Below are 24649 nucleotides of genomic sequence, written 5' to 3'. Positions count from 1 at the left end.
AAAAAAAAAAAAAAAAAAAAAAAAAAAAACTCCACCAACTCCCTAGAGTAACAGTTGTGCTGCCAAAAGGGTCCTCTGCAGACGTCTTCCAGACTTCAAAGACCGACAAGCTTCAAACAGCGCCTTCCGGAGCGGGTCCTGCCTCCCCTCCCCCGCCCCGCCCCCTCCGCCTTTGTTGCAATCACGAATTTCAGGAAAAAGAAATAGTAATTACAAAAACACATTTTTGGGAAAAAAATCACAACTCCAGACTAGGTATGCAACTACCTTGAGACACGATAAAGGAAGGGAGGGGGGACAAAAAAAGGACAGGAAAAATGTTTAAAAACTACTCATTTCACTTTAACTCCACCAAAATTTTCATCATGTTTTCCAATTTCTTCGTGTCACGACATCTTATCAATATCATCAGCGTCTTCTTCTCTCCCCTCCACCCTACCACCGCCACCATCAACACCACCACCACCACCATCATCATCATCATCATCACCACCACTAGAACTTCCTCCCGAGGAACCCAGCTCTGCACCCGCCGCCGAGAGAAAGAGCGAGCCGAGGGCGCCGCTTTCAATACGTGAACACCAGGTCGGAGAAGTTCGCCTCCAGCCAGTCCCCGGCGATCATCTCGCTGAGCTCCGGCGTGCAGTAGTCGGGGAACTCGAAGTGGGAGCCCAGGCTGCCCTCGCTGAACGAATCCAAATCCTTATCCACCAGCGACAGGGACAGGTTCCCGGCCGCCGCGCCGCCCCCCAGCTGCTGCTCGCTGGCGCTGTGCGCGCTTTGGGAGAAATTCAAGCTCAGGTCGAACATCAGGTCGTCGGCGTCCTCGCCGCCGCTGCCGCTGCTGCTGCCGCCGCTGCTGCTGCTGGACGAGGAGGTGGAGACGGAGCGCGAGGACGCGGGCGAGAGCGCGGGCTGCGCGAGAGGCGGCGGGTGCTGCTTGGTGATGTTCTTGAAGCTGTAGTAGAGGCGGCTGCCGCCCCCGCCGCCCGAGGTGGCGCCGGCCCGCACCTCGTCGTACAGGCTCGCGCCCTCGGGGGACTCGGCCGCGCTGCTCAGCGTGGGGCTGGCCGGCACTTTGGCGACGTTGTAGCGTCTCAGCAGCTGCGGCGGCTGCTGGCCCGGCGGCTGCAGGAGCTGCGGGTGCGGCGGCTCCTCGTCCTCCTCGTCCGGCTCCTGCTTGATCTGCAGCTGCAGCTCGTCGTCGTCGTCGTCGTCGTCGTCGTCCTCGTCCAGGAACACGCACTTGACCGTCTTGCCCGCGCCGCCGCCGCCGCCGCCCGCGCCGCTCACGCGCAGGCTGCCCAGCACGTAGTCGTCGCCCGCGCCCCCGAAGTCCCCGGCCTGGGCCGCCTTGCCCGCGCCCGCCTTGGCGCCGGCGGCGGCCGCGGGGGCCTTGAGCTTGCCGCATTTCTTGCTGGAGCCCTTGGAGGTCTTGGCACCGCCCGCGCCGCCGCCCGCGCTCCCGCCGCCGCCGCCGCCGCCGCTGCCGGCCGCGCTCTTCTCGGGGCTCTGGCTGGCGCTGGGCTTGGCCGAGGGGTCCATTTTGGGCTTTTTCCGGGGCCGGTACTTGTAGTCGGGGTAGTCGGCCATGTGCTTGAGCCGCAGCCGCTCCGCCTCCCGGATGAACGGGATCTTCTCGCTGTCCTTCAGCATTTTCCAGCGCTTGCCCAGCCTCTTGGAGATCTCGGCGTTGTGCATGTCCGGGGACTGCTCCATGATCTTCCTGCGCTCGATCTTGGACCACACCATGAACGCGTTCATCGGCCGCTTGATGTGGCCCGACGCCGTCTTGCACCAGTCTGGGTCGCTCTCGTCCAGGGCCACCGGGCTGCAAGCCATGAATTCGCCCTCCTCCGTGTCCAGCGCCTCCCGGGGCAGGTTGCTCTCCGCTTCCAAGCTCTCCGCCTGCTGCACCATGATCCGCTGCGGGGCTGGACGCTCCAACCCGGGCCGCTGGGTCTCGTGCGGAGGTCCCCCTCCCCCTCCCACCCCTCCACCTTCCTGGGCAAGTTGCAAAGTCCTCGGCACCCCGCTTCCGCAGCTCCCCCCCTCCCCCCCGCCCCCCCTTCCAGGCTGCACACAGCGGTTGCGGTGGCTTCGGCGGCGACGGCCGCCGGCGCGCTGGGAGCTGCGGTCGCAAGGGGAGAGGCGGTGGCTACGGCGGTCGAGGCAGCCCGGGACCCCTCTCTCCGGCTCGTGGCTCCCACACAGCAAGCGCCGGACCCCGAGCTCTCCCAGGCGCGCGCGCTCCTTCTGCAAAAAGTTGAGGTCTCTCTCCCAACTAGTTATCAGGGTGTCATATGGGTGACATCACTCCCCCGACCAGCCAATGGCTGCGGGCCGGCTCCTCCCACCTCCCGTTATTAACTCGGAGGCCCCGCCCTCCACCCCGCCCTCCGGGCTGCTGGGCGAAGATGGGGGTGGGGGGAGAGGAGGCATGTCTAGAAATATGTTATTTTTAAAAAATCCGCGTGTGTGCACAGATGCGCCTCTCCCCGGGATGCTCGGGAGCGGCGCGCTGCACCACGCGGAGCCGGTGGTCGGGGGCGAACCCGGCTGGTCCCGGCGCCGGCGCGGACCCAGGAGCGGGTCCCGGGAGAGGCCCGGCGCGCCTTTGTGCCCGGTCCCCGGGAGGCCCGACGGCGACCGCGGACCGGGGGCGCTCACTACCCGCGTGCACACACTCGGGCACGCGCCAAGCCTGAGACGGCGGCCTCGGCCCGGCTCCGGGTCCGCTGCGCCCCGCCCGCCCCGGGGTGGGAGCATCTGCTCCCCGGCGCGCCCCCCGCGGGGCTCGGCCGCTCCCCAGCGCCCCGGCCCGGAGCCAGCCCGAGAGGCCCGCGGCGGCCCAGGCCGACGGAAGGTGGCGCTTGAAGACAACAACCTTCCCCGCACGTGGGCTCTGCTCTCCTTTTCCCTTTCTCCCTTTTTGTAAGGCAAAGAAATCAATTTAAAGCTCGAGAGGCGGTGAGCTCCCTCCCCCGTTTGCATTTTTCTGTTTTGTCCTTTTTCTCAGTCTGTTTTCCCTCCTTGGTGGTGTTTGGGGACGCGGCGGTGCGGGTTGGGCTGCGCCGCGCCCCCGAAAGCCCCGCCCCGGGCGGGGGCCGGAGTAACGGTCTGCGGGGCTCGCGGGTTCGAGCTGGCCACTCCCAGGGCTGGCTCCGGAGCAGGTCCGGGTCCCGCAGGCTCCAGCACGCCCGCCCCCAGCCCGGCGCCCCCTCCCTCCTCCCTCGCCCCTCCCCTCCCCGCCCCTCCGCCGCTCCCTTCTCCTTCCCCGGCCTCCTCTTCCTCTTTGTCCTTCCCCTTCCTCGGTCGCCAGCGCCTCCCCGGCAGCCTCGTCCTGAAACTGTTCAATTGTGAGCTAGGAGCCTTCTGGGTCACTCATAAACCAAAGAGGAAAGAAGGTGCATGCGGGTTTCCCGTCCAGATCTGTCCCTTGGAGGTGGGAAGGTGGGCGGCGGCCGGGGGAGCGCGGGGCTCGCAGAGCAGCCTAGGACCCCGGCGATCGCGCCGTGTTCGTCTCCTTTGTGTTTCTTTACTGAGTCCCCGTTACCTCTACGAATATTCTGGGGGCAGTTGAAAGCCGCCGCTTTCTAGGTCCTGTCTGTCGCCATCCTCGCCTTCTCCACATCCCACAGCGCTGGCTGTCTGGGAACTTTGAGCAGTTCCTAAGGCACTGCTCGGCTCCCTTCTCCAGAGAAATCAGCTGTGGAGGACTGGGAACGTTATCCACATCTGCTTCCTTTCAGGTGCCCTTCCTGCAAATAATACTACATTTCTTAAATATTGGAGCTTCTCTGAGGACTCTGATATCATGAAATAATACCATGTTTTCCTCAGATCATTATTTGAAAAAAATTACCGCCATCGCTGTAACCCATTCCCGCCCCTCCCCGCCCCCCCCCCATCCTAAAGAAAAACACTGCATTGAAAGCTTGGAATATTCAGACCAATTTACAGCTTGATAATGCTGGCAATTCATTCCTTTCAGGGCCATAGGAACCAAAAAAATTTATAGTCACTCATACTAGGTGACTTGAAGTCTGGAGATGTATAAAATCCAAGGCAGTGTGTGAAAATTCGTCTTCACTCCCGCAAGTCGAGCACCGTGTCTTGTTTTTCTCTTACCTTACACGGTTCCCAGCTATTGGGAACACCACGCGAGGGAGGGTGGGGTGGAGCGCAAGGTGAACCTACACCCCTCTCCCCATAGCGGCGGGACAAATCCACACTCTAGAGAGAGGCATTGAGATATTTTAGCTCAGTTCATTATTTGCTTGCGAAGCCTGAGGGCACCTACCATTTTGGCCTCTGAAAGAAAATCTATTTGAAAATCTTTGGCAAATTCCGTACTTATTTGCTATCTTTATGGTATAGCAAAAACTATACTTAGCTTTAAAATGAGAATGATCTGAGTGCAGTAGGAGTGAAAAATAATAGATTTTATTCTCATAGTGCTGCGATCTTTTTAGAGGAAATAAAAGTTAAAATCTGCTCTTTCAAACACATGTAATTTCTGTTCAAGGAAACACGGGCCATTTGTTGGAGAAGATAAAGCAAAGACTGGGGTTGCTACAGCAGGCACGGAAGGCGGGCACTACAGCCATTCTTCCCTGTAATACAGGAGAGGCTGGCAATTTTCGCAAAAGATGAACTAGATGGCTATTTTGTAGCATGGACTCACCCCATATATTTAATATTGTTAGATGTAGTGGAGTGAGGCATGAGAAAAAGAATAATCTGTATACGTTCTTTTTTTGCTCCCTAAGGGTAAATTTTTAAATAAATATAACATTAAAAAAATATGGGAACATGTTTGAGAGTACGTATGCTTCTTACAGAAATAATAGTCACTTCTGAAAACAGATGTTTGCCACATCAACTTTAACCAACGATTTAATTTTCAGCTTCTAAATGGAAAATATGGCCTAATAATGCACCTCTTGAAAGTTTAATTTAGTAAAATGGAAGCATATTTGCTATTTTTTAAACCACTGAATGCATATAATAATTTGGTTCATTAGTTATCTTTTTAGCACCAATATTCACTTTTGTGTGTCTGTCTACATATGAATACCTATTTACGAGCAAGATATGTAGTTTTTCTATTGATCATAAACATTGTTGGATCCATAGTGTTCAGAATTTGAGGAGTCACATTTGATTAGATTCACAAATGACTATATTTTATGGTTACTATTATCTTTTCATAATTCCATCTTTGCAAAGAAAACTTCACTTAAAAGCACTATTACATAAGGAGATAAGATATTTCACAATATCCCTAAAAATTATAAAACAACCAGAATAAGAAGTGTCCCTTTTTCTTAGGAAAAAAGCATTTTTCTAAGCAAATAATATGCTAAAAATACCACTGGGTAAATATTTGACTCATTTGATTGATTGATTGAACACCAGTTTTAGAAGTCTTCCAAACACATACATTTCCCATCTCTGAAATGAAGGCAGGGTGCTTTCCCTTTCTTCTCCCCTTACCCATTCTCCTGAAATGAGTTCACTCCTCATTGTTCAGCTCTATCTGTTTATCTCAGCCTTAGCCCTAAATCCTGAATTTGGATCTGAATATCTTCCGTCTACTGGACATTCCTTCTTAAATGCTCCTCAGACCTGGTAGTGGGTATAGATTGAACAACCTTACCTGAATGAACACACACACACACATCCCCAATGAACCAGTGAATGCTGTAACCCTGTTTGATTCATCAAAACATGCTTCCACAGCTAAAATAATGTTGCTAATCTTTTCACTGATTTAATCTGTGAATTACCCCACTAGAGAGTGTGATCCATTGAAGCCAGAGCAGTTGGGCAGTATAGCACAGGGCGGCAGCTTTGAACTTTATTTTGATCATGACCTATTTTATAAAACACCTTTTTATATCATGACCCAGTACTCAAGCTATCCACATAAAAAGCAGAAACCAAAGTGTCACAAATCAATCTCTCTCTTTTATGTGCAATTCATGCTATATTTTTATCCTTTTCAGTTCCATTCCATTTATTTAAATGCTGGTTAGAACCCACTGAATTGCGCTGTTAATGAGGCACCATTGAAGTTTGAGAACCACTGGCTTAGGTGTTCAGAGTTACGGCTCTGAAGTATTCTGCCGTGGATTGAAAATTCTGGTTCCTGTATCTTTTCTCCCCCCGCCCCATAGATCTCATCATGTACCCCTTGACTTTTAGTTATCAATGCCCAGAGAATTCCACACCTGCTGCCTCCAAATTTCATATCTTTCTAAATTATTTATGTGAGAGATATATTCTATTTTTTAAAATGGACTTTCTTTTTTAGAGCAGTTGTAGGTTCACAGAAAACGTGAATGGAAAGTAGAGAGCCTTCCGCATGCTCTCCCCACACGTACACAACCAACCCACTATCAACATGCACCACTACAGTGTACGTTCGTTATGATCAGTGCATCCGCATCGACACCTCGTAATCATCCGATGTGCATAGTTCACATTAGGGTTCACTCTTGGTGGTGTACATTCTGTGCATTTGGATAAATGTATAATGGCAGGTCTCCATCATTATAGTGTCATGCAGATTATTTTCATGGCCCTAAGCGTCTGTGCTCCACCCACCTATTCATCCTTCACCCTCCCAACCCCTGGCACCAACTGATTATCTTACCATGGCAATAGTTTCGTCTTTTCCAGAATGTCAACTATACGGAACCGTACAGTATGTAGCTTTTTTCAAATTGGTTTCCTTAATGATGTGTATTTTATGTTCTTCCATGTCTTTTTATGGATTAATAGCTCATTTCTTTTTGGCAATAAATAACATGCCATTGTCTGAATATACCACAGTTTATCCATTCTTCTGCAGAAGGACACTATGGCTGCTTCCATGTTTTGGCAATTATGAATAAAATCTGGTACAGTATAAACATCCCATGCAGGTGTTTGTGTAGATGTAAGTGTTCAACTTGCTTGGGTAAATACCAAAGAGTGAGAGTAGTCTGTCATGTGGTAAGAGGTGGCACAATTTCATAGGAAGCTTACAAACTGTCTTCCAAAGTGGCCATGCCATTTTGCATTCCCAACAGCAATGAATGAGAGTTTCTGCTGTTCTACATCTTTGCCAGAATTTGGTTTTAGATTTTAGATTTTGGTCATTCTACTAGATGTGAAGTGCTATCTCTTTTTTGTTTTAATTTACATTTTCCTAGTGGCATATGAGATGGACTATCTTTTCAGATATTTACTTGCCTTCTGTATATCTTCTTTAGTGATATGTCTCTTCAGGTTTTCGGCCCATTTTTTAATCAGGTTTTTCATGTGCTTGTTGCTAAGCTGCAAGATTTCTTTGCATATTGTGGATAACAGTCCTTTATCAGACATATTTTTTGCAAATAATTTCTCCCAGTCTGTGGCTTGTTTTCTCATTCTCTTGATAGTGTCTTTTACACAAGTTATTTAACTTTTCCTGTGCCTTCATTTTCCAACCTATAAAATAGGATACTAGTAACCATCCCATCATGTGCGCGTGCGTGCGCGCACACACACATGCATGCAGAGGTACGGTCCAGGTTCTGCTTTATTTGTCATAATTGTTATAATGATTAAATACATAGGAAGTGCTTAGAACAGTGCTGCATGCAACAGGATGTTTATAAATGTTGTCTTTATTATTTTAATGTTTCTTTCTTCTGTGCCTGGAAGAGTTCCTGGCATATCATAACTATTTTGTAAATTATTACTGTATGAAGGCATTTTCATATTTGCTCACAGATAAGCTCAGTCAATTCTCCTACCCAAGCCACTCGTGAGTTCACTTCTCCCTGCATGTTTGAACCATCATACGTCAGTGTTTGAAACATCAGGGTGTATGGTTAGGCTTTCCTGTGTTTCCTCTGTGCTCTACAAATGTTTTAGTAATGGACGCCAGAATGATCTCCCTGTCCCACTCTGCAGACAGACTATTCCTTCCAACGTGCAACATGGACCGTGGCACTTGCCAATGCCATGCTCATGAAGCCCTTCACCATTCGGACACAATCCACTTCCCTTTGCAATGCAAGCAAGGCACGGTTCTTTTCTTTCTGCCTCTCTAGTTTCATCTTTTTCACAATTAAGGAAAACACAGAGGATCAGCAGGGCAGGATAGCACAGGTCAGGGGCTTCCTAACTTATTTTGACTATGACCTGACACATGAAATGGATTTTTGTATCATGACCCAGCACAGGAATGAACACACACACACACACACAGAGAATATACACAGTGTAACATTGGAGCTACAAGAGGCATGTTTGTGGTTTCATATCACACTGTTGCACATGTTCACACTGTGCTGTTAACCAGGCATTTGCTAGAACTTTGTATCTTTTGCAGTTTAAACATACCTTATTTTCATTAAAAACATATTTATTCAACCTTTTTTAGTGGGAGGAACAAGCTCTAGAACAGACATTTATTTGGACAAGTCAGGGATTTTTTTTTTTTTTTTTTTAGTGAAGAAGTTAAATAATTTCCCCCAAAACAGTTATTTTTCTTGTTAAGCAAGAGAAGAAAAAACACTGTTACCCAGTGTGGCCTGCTCTCGCAGCTGCTGCAGTTCAAAAAAGACAGTGGGGGGCTTCAGGGGCCAGGGTGGGGAGATGGCTCCTGCACATTGTACCATCCTCCATCCAAATCAAAGAGCGAGGCAGCGCCTCCACCATCGCTGGAGTGCACGTCTTAGAGTTGCAGCCTACACACCGAGGGAGGGGGCCAGTGTCTCCAGGAGACATTGTTCCCTTTATATCAGGATCTTTGTCTTATACACCAAAGAAGACCTGTATGGTTCTGAATGTGTGGCTGTAAATGCGTATGTGTGTGTTTGGGACTGCAATATAAAAAGGAATGGATAATCAATTTTGAAAGCACAATTTTAAAATTTGCCAAATATGATTTCTTCAAACATGGCTATTATCCTGATTTGTTTGTCTTAATCCCTTCTTAGCTAGAGCAAACATCCATGTAAATAGCTATGAATGTGTCATTGTTTTCGATGATGCAGACCAAGAGGGGACAGGGAGGGCTGGTAACTCAGGCAAACAGAAATCCTGTGGATTTCTGGGATTTTATGAGTACAACTGCAGGAGGAGGGTGGCTGTGGGTAGGCCTTGCCGGGAACGGGGACTCATCGGCTTTGACAGGTAGCCTTCCCCTCCACCTTGATAGGGTGAGGGAAAGCCCTAGCCAGGACTCTTTCCAAATCACCAAGCCGTGTGGCCAGGTTCATTTACCCCCTCCCTGTGACCCATGAGCCCTGTAATCAACTAAATTTTGCTGTAATTGACCCTTGAACTTAGGTGTCTGCTGATGTTTTTCTTTCTGGCCCTCCATGCATCAATAGCTCTTTCTGTACTCTGTCTCTGTCAGCTTTGAAAACACTTACATTACTTGTGTTATCCCAAATAATATAAGGTATAGGCAGAGATGTGTGAAGCACAAGTAATTATTAAATTCTGAGTATTCGTAGCACGAACAAGAGACAGAGTGACCTGTCCTTGCAGAGGGCGTTCACTAAAAATTCTACCAATCTGTGGTCATCATTAGAATAGAGATTAGCTGCTGTGTAGAACTGAAGGGCATTTCCAGACGGGGCGAGGAGGGGAGGCTGGATAGCAAGAGGACCCAGGCCTCTACTGAGAGGTGAGTAGCACCTTAGAGAGACACACCTGGGAGAGAAGTGGGGTCTGAGCCAGGGAGACTCTGTCTCTTGCCCCCATCCTAACATAAATGAGCCACATGATCTTAGAAACAGGGGCCGATCACCTTGGGGCTTAAAATCCTCACCTATAGCCTACCAACATTTTGGACTAGATGGCTTCCAAGGTCATTTCTGCTCTTAACATTTTGTAGTTTTCCCAGGACGAAAAATGTCACTTCTACAGAATCATAAACTAGGGAAAATTATTTTGGTTTCACTCTCTTAAGTCTGTTGTTCACTACATTTTAAAGTATAATTAATTGTGACTTTGGTACTTCATGGTATTTATTGCTTTTTCTTCCTCCATTTAAAGGCAGCAGCACATATTTCCCGTAGAAATCTGGAATGTATGAAAGGCACATAAAGCAATCCAAGTTGCCTACAGATGTCCACAGCCTACTTCAGTCTTAGCAAAGCTCTTTTAACCTGGGTTAGTATCAGATTCCTCATTACATTTTTCTTCCACAGCAGCAGATAGTCAATGTTATGATAAAAATTAACACAATTTTCCTTTGATCTTGAGCACCATTTGCATCTGTACTTGGATGTGTAAATAGTGCATTTAACAGGCTAGATGAAGTGATGTGTGAACAGGACACAGCTCTGTGATCGTCTTCCCACCGCCCAGAGATCCTCTCTCACATCTAGCTCGGGCTGACTGTGAGTGAGATGCAGTTCTGGTGTTTTACACTCCTGACTCCCAGTCCTGCCTTCTGGCTGCTGGGGAAGGAAGAGATGGGAAGGGCTTTGAAGAGGAAGGGCAAAGGTCTTTCTTCACGTAGCTGATGATGTGTGCCTCTTGCTTGGCTACTGAATGCCCCTTGACATGCCAGGATTCCACTGCTGGGACCCCTTGATGGGTCATTATAAAAATGAACCCACCGGCCGGGCGCGGTGGCTCAAGCCTGTAATCCCAGCACTTTGGGAGGCCGAGGCGGGTGGATCACGAGGTCAAGAGATCAAGACCATCCTGGTCAACATGGTGAAACCCCGTCTCTACTAAAAATACAAAAAATTAGCTGGGCATGGTGGTGCGTGCCTGTAGTCCCAGCTGCTCAGGAGGCTGAGGCAGGAGAATTGCTTGAACCCAGGAGGCGGAGGTTGCAGTGAGCCGAGATCGCGCCATTGCACTCCAGCCTGGGTAACAAGAGTGAAACTCCGTCTCAAAAAAAAAAAAAAAAAAAAAATGAACCCTCCACAGCAGGACCACCTTCTCTGCTGCGGGGGAATGCTGTTTCCAGATGACCCCTTGGGGTCCCAGCTTGGATGGCCTTCCTAAGTGTAAATGCCCTTGATATCATCACTTGCAACACAGCCTGCTCTGACAGGGTCCTTACAGGGTGACTGTGTTCCACCTCCTTCCACCACACGCCTGTGCTTCAGGGACATATCCGGAGTATGTTCCTGACTTGCCCACCTGGCTGTGGGAGAGCCCACTCTCCTTCCAGGGCGGCTCTGGCCGGGCCCCAGCCTCCGTGTGTTCGGGCGAGAGTCTTGCTCCAGTCTTGGTGTGCCCCAGTCTGCTCTGAACTCCCTACAAAGCGGAAAACCCACAGCTTGGTGCTGACCAGTCTTGACTTCTAGACAAAGTCCCCAAGAGTGGGTCATGGGGCGATGAAAGGGTTGGAGGACCGGAGGGCAGAGAATCTCGCCAGAGAAGATCGTTCGGAAGTCTGAAATTGAATGGAATCTTCCCTGATAGGTTTGGGACTTGCTTTGGACTTGTGATTCTTTTTTTTCTATTTTCCTATTTATGGAATAGACATGTCTGTTTTATGCCTGTTCCATTATTGTATTTTAGAAGCAGATATGTTGCCTGGTTTCATAGATCCACAGCCGAAAGAGAATTTTGCTTAAGGATGAATTGAACTCCGAGTTGCACTCATATTTGATGAGATATTTACATGAGGTTTTGGACTTATGGTTGACGCTGGACTGCATTCGTGCTTTTGGAGATGTTGGGATGTGGTGAATATATTTTTCATGTGAGAACGACATGAGTCTTTAAGGGTTAGAGAATGGGTTATTATGAGTTGAATTATGTTTCTCAAATACTTTGAAGTGTAACCCCCGAGTATCTCAGAGTGGGACCTTATTTGGAGCTAGGTCCTTTGCAGATGATCAAGTTAAAACAAGGCCAATGAGGTGGGTCCAAACCCAATATAAAAAGTGGAAATGGGCCTGGCACAGTGGTGCACACTTGCAGTCCCAGCACTTGGGAAGCTGAGGTGGGAGGATCACTTGAGCTCAGAAGTTAGAGACCACCCTGGGCAGCATGGCAAAAACCCATTTCTACTAAAAATTACACCCCCCCACACACACACACATACAAATTAGCCAAGCGTGGTGACATAGGTTTGTCTTCCTAGCTAACAGGAGGCTGAAAATGGGAGGCTCTCTGGAGCTGGGGAGGTAGGGGTTGCAGTTAGCTGAGCTCTCACCAGTGCACTCCAGCCTGGGCAACAGAGCAAGACACTGTCTCAATTAAAAAAAAAAGTGGAAATGTAGACACAGAGAACCAGGCATGGAAGGAAGATGATGTAAAGAGATCGAAGATGGCCGTTAATAAGCTCAGGAGACACACCTTGTCCAGATCCTCACTCCTAGCCCCAGGAGGCACCAGCCCTCGCAACACTGCGATGTCACACTGCAGAACTGTGAAAGAATACATTTATTTTGCTTAAACCACCCAGTGTGTGTTAATTGATGACTGCAGCCCTAGCACACTAATACAGAGAAGAAGTTCTGGTACCATAGACCTCCCCTTTTTTTCACATACTTCTTAATGTTTTTGGATTTTTAAATTTTGGCAGGTACATAGTAGGTGTATACATCAATGGGGTACATGAGATGTTCTGATACAGGTGTACAATGCACAATCATCACATCAGGGTAAATAGAGTGTCCCTCACCTGAAGTACGGCTCACTTCTTTGGGTTAAGAACATTCCAATTCCACTCCTTTAGTTATTTAAAAATGTATAACAAGTTACTGTTGACTGTCGTCAAACACTGGCTCTGACTAGTTCTTTCTGACTATATTTCTGTGCTCATTAACCATCTCCACTCTCCCCTACCCCTGCTTCCTGCTAACTTAGTTAGAAGGGTAGGATAGTTACCAGGGGCTACCCTTCCCAGCCTCTGGTAATTATCCTTCTACCATCTAGCTCCCCGAATTCAATTGTTTTAATATTTAGCTCCCATAAATGAGCAAGAACATGTGAAATTTGTCTTTTTGTGCCAGGCTTATTTCATTTAACATAACATTCTCCAGTTCCGTCCACGTTGCTGCAAAAGACATGATTTCATTCTTTTTTTTTATGGCTGTATAGTATTCCATGGTGTATATGTACATTTTCTTTTCCCATTCATCTTTTGATGGACACTTAGGTTGATTCCAAATGTAGGCTCTCATGAATAGTCCCTCTTTTACAGGCAAGAAGTCACTGATAGGTGCGGATGAGGGAAGGTCCAGTGACCACATACATAGCAGGATTTCGTCGCTGTGCATAAAGTGGCCACAGCTTCAAAATGCATAGGCACTGCATTCTCCCTTTTGGCTTTGGATCTCAGACAACATTCTGTGAGAAACCAAAGAATACAATTTATCATCTTACTCAGGTCAAAGGTGATAACTTCATTAACTTAAGTAAGGCAGAGCTGTAAAGCGTGTGTAGAGGGAATATGTCTCACTTTCTTCTCTTAGTTCAACCATTGTGGAAGACAGTGTGGCGATTCCTTGAAAACCTAAAGACAGAAATACTATTAGACCCAGCAATCTCATTACTGAGTATATACCCAATGGAATATAAATCAATCTATTATAAAGACACATGGACTTGTGTGTTCACTGGAGTACTATTCTCGATGGGAAAGGCATCGGTGATGGATTGGATAAAGATAATGAGGTACATGCGCACCATGGAACACTGTGCAACCATAAACAGTGAGATCATGTTCTTTGCAGGGACACGGATGGAGCTGGAGGCCATCATCCTTAGCAAACTAATGCAGGAGTCAAAAACCAAATACCACGTGCTCCCATTCGTAAGTGGGAGCTAAATGAGGAGAACACATGAACTCATAGAGGGGAACAACACACATTGGGGCCTGTTGAGGACAGAGGGTGGGATGAGGTAGAGAATCAGGAAAAATAACTAGTGAGTGTTAGGCTTAATACCTGGGTGATAAAATCATCTGTACAACAAACCCCACAACACAAGAGTTTACCTGTGTAACAAACCTGCACATGCAGTCCTGAACTTAAAATAAAAATTTCAAAAAAGAAAAAAAAGACTTGCTTCAGTGCTGAGATGCTGTGACACAGTGAAGCTCCTCTAGCCCATTCCCTGGTGTATTTTGCAGGCAGCAAGCGCTGACCAACACAAGACAATGCATATTTGGTTCACCAACATTGTCATCATCATTACTGTGGATGGTATATATAGAATTATAAAATGATATGAGGGCCGAAAGGAAGCCTTTGCTATGGAGTGTGAGTTTTCCTAAAGGCAGAGGCATGCTTTGTTCTTCTGCGTCTACCCCGAGGTGGGCTAAGTGCTGGGTACTGTGCTAGGTTGAATGAACAAATTGAGACATGAAGACAGGAAGAAGAAAACCCAAGGTTAAAGTCACTTTGAGCGAGTGGGAAGGAAAGGAAAGGAAAAAAAAAAAAAGAGTTAAGAGAAAGAAAGGAACACATGCTCTCCCCCTTCTCTGCCTCACTGTTCTGTCCCTGCTTTATATGGTGCCCGTGCCCAGTGCCCAGGTCACTGTACTAGGTATCTCAATTCTACTCTTCACCTGGAATTTAGTTGTTATTTTCCCATGTCATGCAGTGTGCTGCTTTCAATATCTTATCGACATTTCAGTGAATCCACTCTTTCAGGCTTTTTTTCCCTCTTGCATGGGTCTGTGGGGTTGGTCCAGAAGAAAATCTAGTGTAACACAAAATGTATTGTACTTAGATGCGTTCGTGTGCTCCAGTACTAATATATTTTCCAACGACAGAACTTCAGCACCTTGGATCTCTTTCCTTTAGAAGGAGTTTTCCAAGGAGATTTTTCCAACAATCAGGAAATAAGATTTCTGGGAGCCCCTAAAACCCCCAAAATAGACACAAATGTATGTATTAAAATGTGTAATTACAGAATTCGAAAGAATTTCTGGGACCTTGATGGTGGTCAATTTGAGGACATCTCAAAGCACACATGACTCTGTGTGATGGGCAGATGCATCCCGAACGAGTCTGAATCGGCTGGAGAGGGGTGTAGGGCAGGCTGACGTCCTCCAGCCTCCACGTCAGCGTGCTCCCCAGAGCTGGGGGATGAAGAGACCCCTGACCTACTGCAGGGTGGCACTCCTTACCTTGGAGAGGCAATAGTTACAATTTCTTCTGAGTTTTAAAGTAGATTTTAGGATTCTCCAAAGCTAGGTACAGTTTTTCCTTTATTTCTCTCATTCCAGCTCTTGGAGGAGTTACATCGCTTGCTCATGCGCATTTGATGTTCTTCCCAGGATTTAACTCTTCCTGTCCGAATACCATGTAACGTGCCTCTATTTCACCTCTTGTAACCAGAGGGCAAGGAGATAGCTAATAGTATTCTGGGTAAATAAATGGGAGCAGAAGTGAAACATCAGTGCGTCTCTTTTTGCTTCTAACTGTGAGGAATAGGACCTGAGCTATAAAAGGAAAGGTATTTATAGTATTTCCTGGTCATACATTTAATTGCACAACTACCTCAGCTGAAGCTTGTTGTCCATGTTAATGCTGGTTGCAACCACTCTGTAGAATAATATGCCCCATGCGAAAATGGTTAGAGAGCTCTTCTGTACCTCATATTGAATACCAAACATATGATAAGTAGAAACACTCCTACTCCACTGACATAGTCTACATTTGATTATATTTTCCAGAAACACAAATATGAGAACTATGCAAACTGCCCCCACACAAAGAACTGATCTGTCTTAAATCTAAAGCCAATGCATGTTCACCAGGTTGCTTATTTCAAAAAGAAGCAGACTACATAATCTTTTTACAATATTCTTAATTAACCAGTAAGACAATTGGAGAACATAAACACTGCTTTTTTTTGCAGTTGATACTGACCAAATTATAGGCCAATTTTCATGCACCTTGTTCTCTGAAACATGCAGGTACACCACATATTTAGTATGCTGCATTTTCTATCAGGAGTTTAAGCTCTGAACCTTCAGTCATCACTGAGAAAGTGGCTGAGTCCCTCCTACTTACATCTGAGGACATTGTGAGGTTGAAAATAGGATACAAAAATATTTTATGAAGCTTCTGTGTGATTATAAGTCATGTTTACAAAAATAGACCAAGGCACTTTGGTAATTGTGGTAGAACCCAGGAAAGAAAGCATTTTAGCCATCTCTTCTAGAGACATGAGTATTTTGTTTTTATTATGTAGAGATATTTGAATATTTCTGGAAACTAGAGGTGGAAAGGAAGGAGAAAAAAATTCAATGCTATTATCATTTTGGAAATATTTTCTGGATAGGCCAGGGGCCTAGCTGAAAATAAGACACGGAATTCTAACAGCATGGAATTCCAGGAGCAATAATTGCCATTGTGGCCCCCTCGCCATGCAGGGAGTGGAAGGGGTTGATACAGGGCCAGCAGGGAACAGCGCTGGCATGGCTGTCTCTGCTGGACTGCCACGCTACGCACGCTGCCTAAGCCACGCCCATTTTACTCCCTGTCCTGTCCATGTTACTTGCAAAGTTTTACAATTTCAGCTATGTTGGGAGTTGAGAGAAAATACAGGATCATCAATAAATAGAGTAAATACAGAATACTTCACAGAAGATGCATGTTGTCCTTCAGCGTCTGTGGTAACTTCTACCTTTAACTAAAGTTGAAGTTGAAAGAAAAGCGATGTGAATTCAAACCTCACAGTCCAAACAAGCCCCCATCTCAGACAAACAAGGCTTTCTCCTTCACCGGCATGTCAGCTGAGGGAATGCTGTTACATTGCTGTCGCCAGGGACTCACTCAGTGTATTCGATATAATACCTCAGTCTATAAAGCACGTGATGATGAGAAGACCACTGTGCAGATCCTAAATCAGATGCTCACCGCAGGCTTGGACTTACTGCTGGAGGTTGTGCATGCGGAGGTCTCTTGCTCATACTACTAGGACAAAATGACCACTTTCCCTTAAGTGATACAGTTCCTACGGATTTTTATAATTCTGTTAAGAGTCAGCCGAGCAAAATGGCTCACATCTGTAATCCCAGCACTTTGGAAGGTGGAGGTGGGTGGATCATGAGGTCAGGAGTTCAAGACCAGCCTTACCAACATGGTGAAACCCCATTTCTACTAAAAATACAAAATTAGCTGGGCATAGTGGCATGTGCCTGTAATCCCAGCTACTCAGGAGGCTGAGGCAGGCAAATCTCTTGAACCTGGGAGGCAGAGGTTGCAGTGAGCCAAGATTGCGCCACTGCACTCCTGCCTGGGCAACAGAGCAAAACTCCATCTCAGAAAAAAAAAAAAAAAAAAAGAGTCAATCTTGTTTGGAATGGGTCCAACCCTGGCTAATATCATCCCAATTGGATTTGTTCAAGAATCTAGGATATTTTGACTATTTAAATCATGTTCCAACATTAAACTAGAAAAGAGAGCCATTTATCTGTTAAATTCATTACAAATGGATTATTTCAGAACACTATATGTCCCAGTATTTTCTGATAGGGAGTATCAATTATCCCTTAATCATTCATTCACTTATTTATTTATTAAATAAATGCTCATTAAACGTGTGCTCTGTCCCAGCCACCATGTTCAGATAATTAGTGGAAAACATGGTTTCTACTTCAGTTCAACCCATATTTAATGCACACCTATTATGTGACAGACAGACAGATAGACATTGGTTTTGGTGCTGGGGACATAAAGGAGAAAGCTCAGAATTCTTACCCTCACAGAACTCATAATTCCATTGGGCAAAACACATACACATGTAGGACATGTTAAACTGGAATATGGCTAGTAGAAAGAAACACTCTAGAGGTATTTTAAAGTGTTTTCCGCTATGGCTGGGCAAAGAGATATACTTTGATAGAAAATGTACTTGATATATTTTACTTTCTAACTTTTTTGTTTTCTTTAAAAAAATTGTTTCTTTAGAGATGGGGTCTCACTATGTTGCCCAGGCTGACCTCAAATTCCTGAGCTGAAGCCAACCTCCAGCCTCAGCCTCCCGAGTAGCTGAGTTGTAGGCACGCACCCCTGCAAGCACAGCCTCCTTTTCTTCCTCGAAGTAAAAAGAAAATATTCTCAGCTCAACTCCAGGCACTGTTTGTCCTTAATGTCTTTTCTGACAGCCTGTGTCCAAGAATCAGGAAGTGACAAAAGTGCACCCGAAACAAAGTAGCATCCCAGTGATGTCATTACTTTTTGTGGCAGTTGACCTTGGGAAGGTGATATAATTGCTTTGAGACTCTTTATCTATAAAATCAGAGTGATAAAATCTTCATTGTCTGTCTCTAAATTTGCATAAAGACCTAGATGAAGACTGCTTGTAAGAGTGTTGTACAGCGTAACATAGAAAATGCAAGGAATTATTATTTGTTCTTTAATTTTCAAAAGATGTTTAAATATATATGATCAGCATGTGAGTGTCTGCATGTTTTTAAATGGGCAGCCAGAAGGTTTAAGACCCAGATTGGGAAATGTCTGTGCACAAATCCCATACCAATACATATGCTTTAAAAGAGTAGGATGAATTTTTCAGTGCATCGTGATGAATTTGAGTCTATCAGCACTGCCCCTCAACCCCTGGACTTCTTTTTTGAGAGAGAATCTCACTCTGTCACACAGACTGGAGGGCAGTGGAACAGACACAGCCCAGTGCAGCCTCGATCTCCTGGACTCCAGCAATTCTACTGCCTTAGCCCCCCATGTAGCTGGGACCACAGGTGTGCGCCATCACGCCCAGCTAGTTTGTGTGTGTGTGTGTGTGTGTGTGTGTGTGTGTGTGTGTGTGTGTGTGTGGAGAGAGAGAGAGAGGCTCTTGCTATGTTACACAGGCTGATCTTCAACTCCTGGGCTCAAGAGATCCTCCCCAGGCCAGCTTTTGAACAAGTAAGATGACTAGTTTGTTTCATTTTGATACAGCGGCAAGCATGGTGGATTTTTTTGCCCGTTCTTGAAGTTTTTAACAGTAATGTTCAAGAAGGATTCAACAGAGTTATCCCAAATTAAAGATTTCCTGAGGTAGGATAGATTGGGGTAGGATTAGGTGGGGGTGAGGTCTGGGAAGGTGAGTACCATTTTGCAGGTCATTTGAATTACTGGATTGATACTGTGTCCAGAACTGTTACACTTACTTTCCCACGTTTGGTGTATCCACATCTCAAGTTTGGCAGACGTTTGCTTTTTGGCGGTGTCATTAATTTGATTAATCTCTCCTATTCCCACTGTCATATACCACATGCATGTCCAGAGGAATCGCAATGTTTTCACCTGCTCTCTAATCCAAATCAATAAAACAAAACCTTCTTTTCTGGCATTTGAGTAATTTTTTCTTTAAATAGAATGGTTAAAGTACTAACACTTATCAGTGTGTTGGTGTTCACGTAAGAGCATATCCCAGGCATTTATTTCCTAGGACTATAACTCATGGATTCCTTCAACTACGCTCACATGACCCAACAGCTCATAGAAAATGATAGTAGCTCTTTAGGTTAAATATTCAAGGGAGATCTCCGTGGGACATATAACTGGCGTTTAATGTTTGGACGATACTTGAGAAAGAAAGGAAGAAAGAAAGAAAGAAAGGGGAAAGGAAGGAAGGGATGGAAGGAGGGAGAAAGAAGAAAGAAAAAGAGAAGGAAAGAAAGAAGGAAGGAAGGAAGGAAAGAAAGAAAGATGAAAGAGAGACGAAAGAAAGAAAGAAAGAAAGAAAGAAAGAAAGAAAGAAAGAAAGAGAAAGAAAGAAAAGAAAAGAAAGAAGGAAAGAAGGAAGAAAGGAAGGAAGGAAGGGAAAGAAAGGAAAGAAAGAAAGAGAAAGAAAAAGAAAGAGAAAGAGAGAAGGAAAGACGGAAGGAAAGAGGAGAGGAAAGAAGGCTGCACTACGACGAGTCACTACTCAAGTATAGATCTTTATGCTAATTATTCCACATGTCATTCAGGATGACCCATTTTGGAGCGAATGAGTTTTAAAAATCACAGGGATTTCAGTGGCTGAAATGAACACACACACGCACACGCAATCCAAGGGGGAACCGTCACTGACACAAGAAAAATGTTTTTAACAGCTCTTTCATAAAACACACACACTGCAGTCATTTTACCTTCTGTATAGAAGAGCCGACTGTTTTTCAGCGCAACTGTAAAGTGTGTGTGTGTGTTCATTTCAGCCACTGAAATCCCTGTGATTTTTAAAACCCATTCGCAGGCCAGGGTGCGTCCTCCCAAGACGCACGGCCAGGAGTCCCTGCGGCGCCTTCGTCTCTACCTGGGGCTTCCCGTCCTGCTCAGGACGCCGCCCTGTCCAGGCAGTCATGACCCTCTGTCACAGCCCGGACCCTCTGTTTTTGGCTCGGCTGCTCTTTGACACAGCGGCGCTCCGCCTTCTCGGAAAGGGCTCACCCGGCCCCAGCCACCTGCCTGGCCCACAGCTCTCTGGAGACCCCGTTTATCAAGCTGCTGCCGCCGCGTCTGGCTTTCCTTCTGCCAGCTGCCTCCTCCCCCCGACCGCCTCGGACGCCCAGTGTAGTAGCCTCGCCACCTGCGGTGCCATCCTGCGCCCGCGGGGCCGAGGAGCGGCAGGTGTCCCGGGCGGGCGGGCGCGGCGGCTGCAGGTGCAGCGTAGCCAGGGGCGGGGCGGGGCGGGGAGGGCGCGGGGACGCAGGAGGAGCCCCGGGGAGCGGCCGCGCCCAGAGGAGGTGGCTCCTGGCCAGGGCCCTGACCCAGAGGAGAGCTCCTTCCAGGGCAGCGGCGGGCGGGGACGCCCCACCCGGCTACAGGGCGGTGGATCAAGCTGTGGCTGCCCGGAGTCCCGAACTCGCTCGTGTCCGATCTGCTCGCTGCCAGTCCCTTCCTCAGTCAGGCTGCGCACTTGCTATTTAAATGGGGTTCGGGACCAGCAGCGTTGACACAGCTGGCAGCTTCCCAGAAATGCAGAGGCCCTGGCCTCGCTCCCACCCAGTGAATCAGGAGGCAGCTCCCGGGGGGCTCCTGTGGGCCTTCACGATTGAGGAGCACCCCAAGCCGAACTTCCTGAGACCAAAGGTCTCTCGGGAGTCGTTGCCCTGCTCCGGCAGCTTCCCTGGGTTCCCACTACTGCCTGAATGGAGGACACAATTCAATCCAAGCCCCTGAAGAACTGGGCCTTCCAGAGCTGCCCTCCCAGCTCAGCCCCCAGCCGGCCGGCCGGCGCCCCACTAAACACTGGTGGCTAAAGGAAGAGACACGTTCCCGTATTTGCTATCATCAAAATGGAATGAATAATAGATGAAAAAATTTTTTAAAATGTGAGACATTCTGGACAAAGAAAAACTAAGATGAGAAAATTACCATAAAACAGTCTGTAAGTGCGGTCCCTAAAACGTGTTCTCTGAGGCCCAGGACTAGCAGGAGGCCAAACAGGTGGCTCAGAATTAGCCAGGAGCCAGAACAGAAAAGGTGGCACTACCCACTCCCCCATGCCCGGCAACCAGAGCTCCTGCAGAAGAGCGGTTCTGGCTACTGGCATGGGAGACCTGTTTTCCCTGGGAAGTCTCTTGATGAGAGAACACTTTTGCTAGTAGCAACTGCCATGCTAGTTCCAAAAAGTCAATCCAAGGTCAAGCGCCTCTGTTTCTCCTAATATTTCAGTGTGAGTCCATGGCATAATTCTCTTGCACAGCAGTGCAACGGAAATCCAAGAGGTCAACACAGTGGCATCCAGGGTGCTGTTCCCCTGTGTCCTCGTTGGAACCATGTCTGAGGAACGGCAGTGACAGGCATTTCCCGGTGGAGGGTGTATCCATAAGCAGAGAGTTTAGGTCAAACTCTCTAGAAAGGAACAGAAATGCAGAGTTTCTATATCAGTGATTCTGGGCAGGTCTGCGGGGTCAGTGGAGAGCAGAGAAAGTGAGCCTCATAACTCAGTGTGAACATATCTCAGCCTTCAAACCTCACTTGCCCATCCAGTCTTCCCTTTTTGTTACAATCAGGACGATTGTTTTACATCACTGTGTCTCTACTGACAAGACCACTATTCTTAGGATAGACTACACCTGGCTCTGTTTTTTGTCATAGGTGAGAATCGTAGAGGCCATAGGAGAATGATTTCTTAAAACTTGCCGATAAATTTCTTTTAAGGTAATTTAAACTCTTTTCAACTTCCCTGACTTTATAGAAAAGAACAACTTTCATTAAAAACAACAACATCAACAACAAAAAACAAAAAAGCAGGCCAGGCACAGTGGCTCAGGCCTATGATCTTAGTACTATAATAACATACTGAGGCAGGCGTGTTGCTGGAGATTGCCCTGGATAACATGGTGAAACCCCATGTCTACAAAAAATAAATAAACAAATAAAAAGAAAGAAAGAAAGAAAGAAAATTATCCCTGTGTGGTGGTGTGTATGCTTGTAGTCCCAGCTACTCAGGAGGCTGAAGTGGAAAGATTGCTTGAGCTGGCAAGACTGAGGCTGCAGTCAGCTGGGGTTGCAATTGTGTCACTGCACTCCAACCTGGGGAATAGAGTGAGCCTCTGTCAAAAAAGAAAGGAAGGAAGGAAGGAAGGAAGGAAGGAAGGAAGGAAGGAAGGAAGGAGGGAGGGAGGGAGAGAGGGAAGGGAGGGCGGGAGATAAGGAAGGGGAAAAAAAGAGAAAGACTGCAGTTGCTTTAGAAAATGAACCTGTTGATTTCTTTATGGTATCAGGGGTCAAAAAACATGGGGCTTTTCCTAAACTATACCATCTTGGGACAACAGTAAAGGGAAAGGAAAGGGAAGAAGCTCTCAAGCCTGATACCTATGAGGCTTTTTCCATTTACCTCCCTGAATCCTCATGACAACCTAATGGAGTCAGGATTAGAAATTCTACTTTAAAGATAAGGAAACTAAGACTCAGAGCAGTTGAGTCACTTTACTAATGTCACATAGCTAACACGTGGTAGAGCCTGATTCAATTTCAAATTTGCCTGGCTCCAAAGCCCATATGAAAACTCATTTTAACAAAGGTTTATTGAGTATCTACCAAGTTCAGGATGCTGCCTAGTAGATGAGGGGACAGCAGCATTTTCAAAAAGCTTGGTTCCCATCCACAAAGATTCCACAATCCAGGAGAGTCAGGGACGCAGATGGCGTGTGGCTGTCCTGGAGTGGGAGTGTTTGCATAGGAGGCTCCTGACAGCCTGCTGGGGAACGCAGAGAGGGCAGGGATTAGTGCTGACTAGGAGGCCACGCAAAGCCTCAGAAAGCAAATGATATTTGATCTTGGCTTTGAATGCTGAGTGGGATTTCAACAGATGGGGAAGGTGGGAAGAGTATGATTTTCCATTGAAGGAGGCCCCTGGGTGCTCTTTATCCAGCACTAGGTAAGAATCATCTGTGCTTAATATTTTACAAAATCAGAGGAGTCCTATTGTTAAATATCAGTAAACATTAAATGTAAGTCTCCTGATCTGGAGTAAATTCTTGGACCACAAAGATTTTGCCCTGGTTTCCTGCATCAGTGCCTGCTGCAATCACCCTCTCATCCCTCGAACATTTTACATTTATGGAATATGGTTTTGTGTCCACCACAGTGAATGAAATGTAAATGTTAATAAATCTAAAAATTAGCGGGACCTAAGCAATCCTCTCTTTAAATGCACTTTAGATATTCCATATTTAGTGTATTTTGCTGATAATTATAGCATAGTGAATGTAAGTAGACATCCTTCTGTTCTTGATGCTTGAGTGCAATGTAATATCCTAAGGTTGTGGGATTTTCACCATCGACCATGGTGTGCACAATTTTACTGTGAAGGCAGCTGTACTTCAGTGCTGTGAATCTTGGTGGTTTCTTGTCTTAGATTGGTTTGCTTTTCAATTTTTTTTTCCTTACCAAGCCCTAGTATGCACTTACTTATTTATAGCCTTTCTGTTCTATTGAATTCAAGGGCAGCCGTTTTTCTTCCAGGTACATCGAAGGTCTTAGTAACAAGGATCTTCATTAACTGAGGTTATTGGATAGCAAACTATGGAGAAGGGATAACTGTAACATGTCATGAGATTCTGCAAGATTCTGATGTGTGGTCTTCTTCCATGCTCCCGTCTGTAGATATGTATGGTCAGCCTTATGCTAAACTGAAGTCACAGCATCCTGTGGGCAGGGCGCTCGGGGCCCACAGTCATGCTGAAGATTTGTGCTGGACTTGAAGCCAAGGCCCCATTCCCATAGAAACGTAGGCCTAGATCACCAGTGAGGCTGGGACGGGAAAACACACACAGGCTCCTTGGGGAGCCGAATGTTGAACGAAGATAAACACAAATGGAGTATTTACAGCACAATTCCAACTTACTGTTGGATATTTTGATGGCATCTCAAAGTATTAGCTAAAGATAAAATCAAGTATATTGACATACAAATGGGGACTACCAGTCATCCTTCTTAGAGAGTCATCCTTCCCTCCGTCCCTTCCTCCCTCACTCTTTCCCTGCCTTTTCCCTCCTTCCCTTCTTCCTTTCTTCTCTCTCACCTTTCTCTTTCTCCTTCCTTCTCTCCCTCCTTCCCTCCCTCCCTCCCTCCCTCCCTCCCTCTCTCTCTCTCCCTCTTTCTCATTTCCTTTCTGTTTCCCTCCCTCCCTCTCTCTCTCTTTCCTTTCTGAGTCATCCCCAGGGCAGGTTTTGCACTGGGTTCCTCTCTGACTTTTCTACATAAACACTGAGGACATTTGTGTCTGCCCAGAA

The 24649-nt window shown here is 46.7% G+C and overlaps 1 protein-coding gene across 1 annotated transcript; it reads right to left on the bottom strand.

Annotated features, from left to right (window-relative positions):
- Positions 1-3: 3 nt before the first annotated feature.
- Positions 4-1999, bottom strand: SOX11 (SRY-box transcription factor 11). Its single transcript, XM_017541997.2, has one exon. The coding sequence runs from the start codon at positions 1918-1920 to the stop codon at positions 568-570; it is 1353 nt and encodes a 450-aa protein (XP_017397486.1). The 5' UTR covers positions 1921-1999; the 3' UTR covers positions 4-567.
- Positions 2000-24649: the final 22650 nt, after the last annotated feature.

The sequence above is a fragment of the Cebus imitator genome, unplaced genomic scaffold, assembly GCF_001604975.1.
Source record: "Cebus imitator isolate Cc_AM_T3 unplaced genomic scaffold, Cebus_imitator-1.0 Scaffold139, whole genome shotgun sequence".
In the NCBI taxonomy this organism is placed as follows: Eukaryota; Metazoa; Chordata; class Mammalia; order Primates; family Cebidae; genus Cebus; species Cebus imitator.
The sequence above is the reverse complement of the archived record's forward strand: the minus strand, read 5'-3'. Positions and strand labels throughout refer to the sequence as shown.

Coding starts and splice junctions, on each gene's coding strand:
- SOX11 (XM_017541997.2), bottom strand. CDS start 1,920: ATGGTGCAGCAGGCGGAGAGCTTGGAAGCGGAGAGCAACCTGCCCCGG.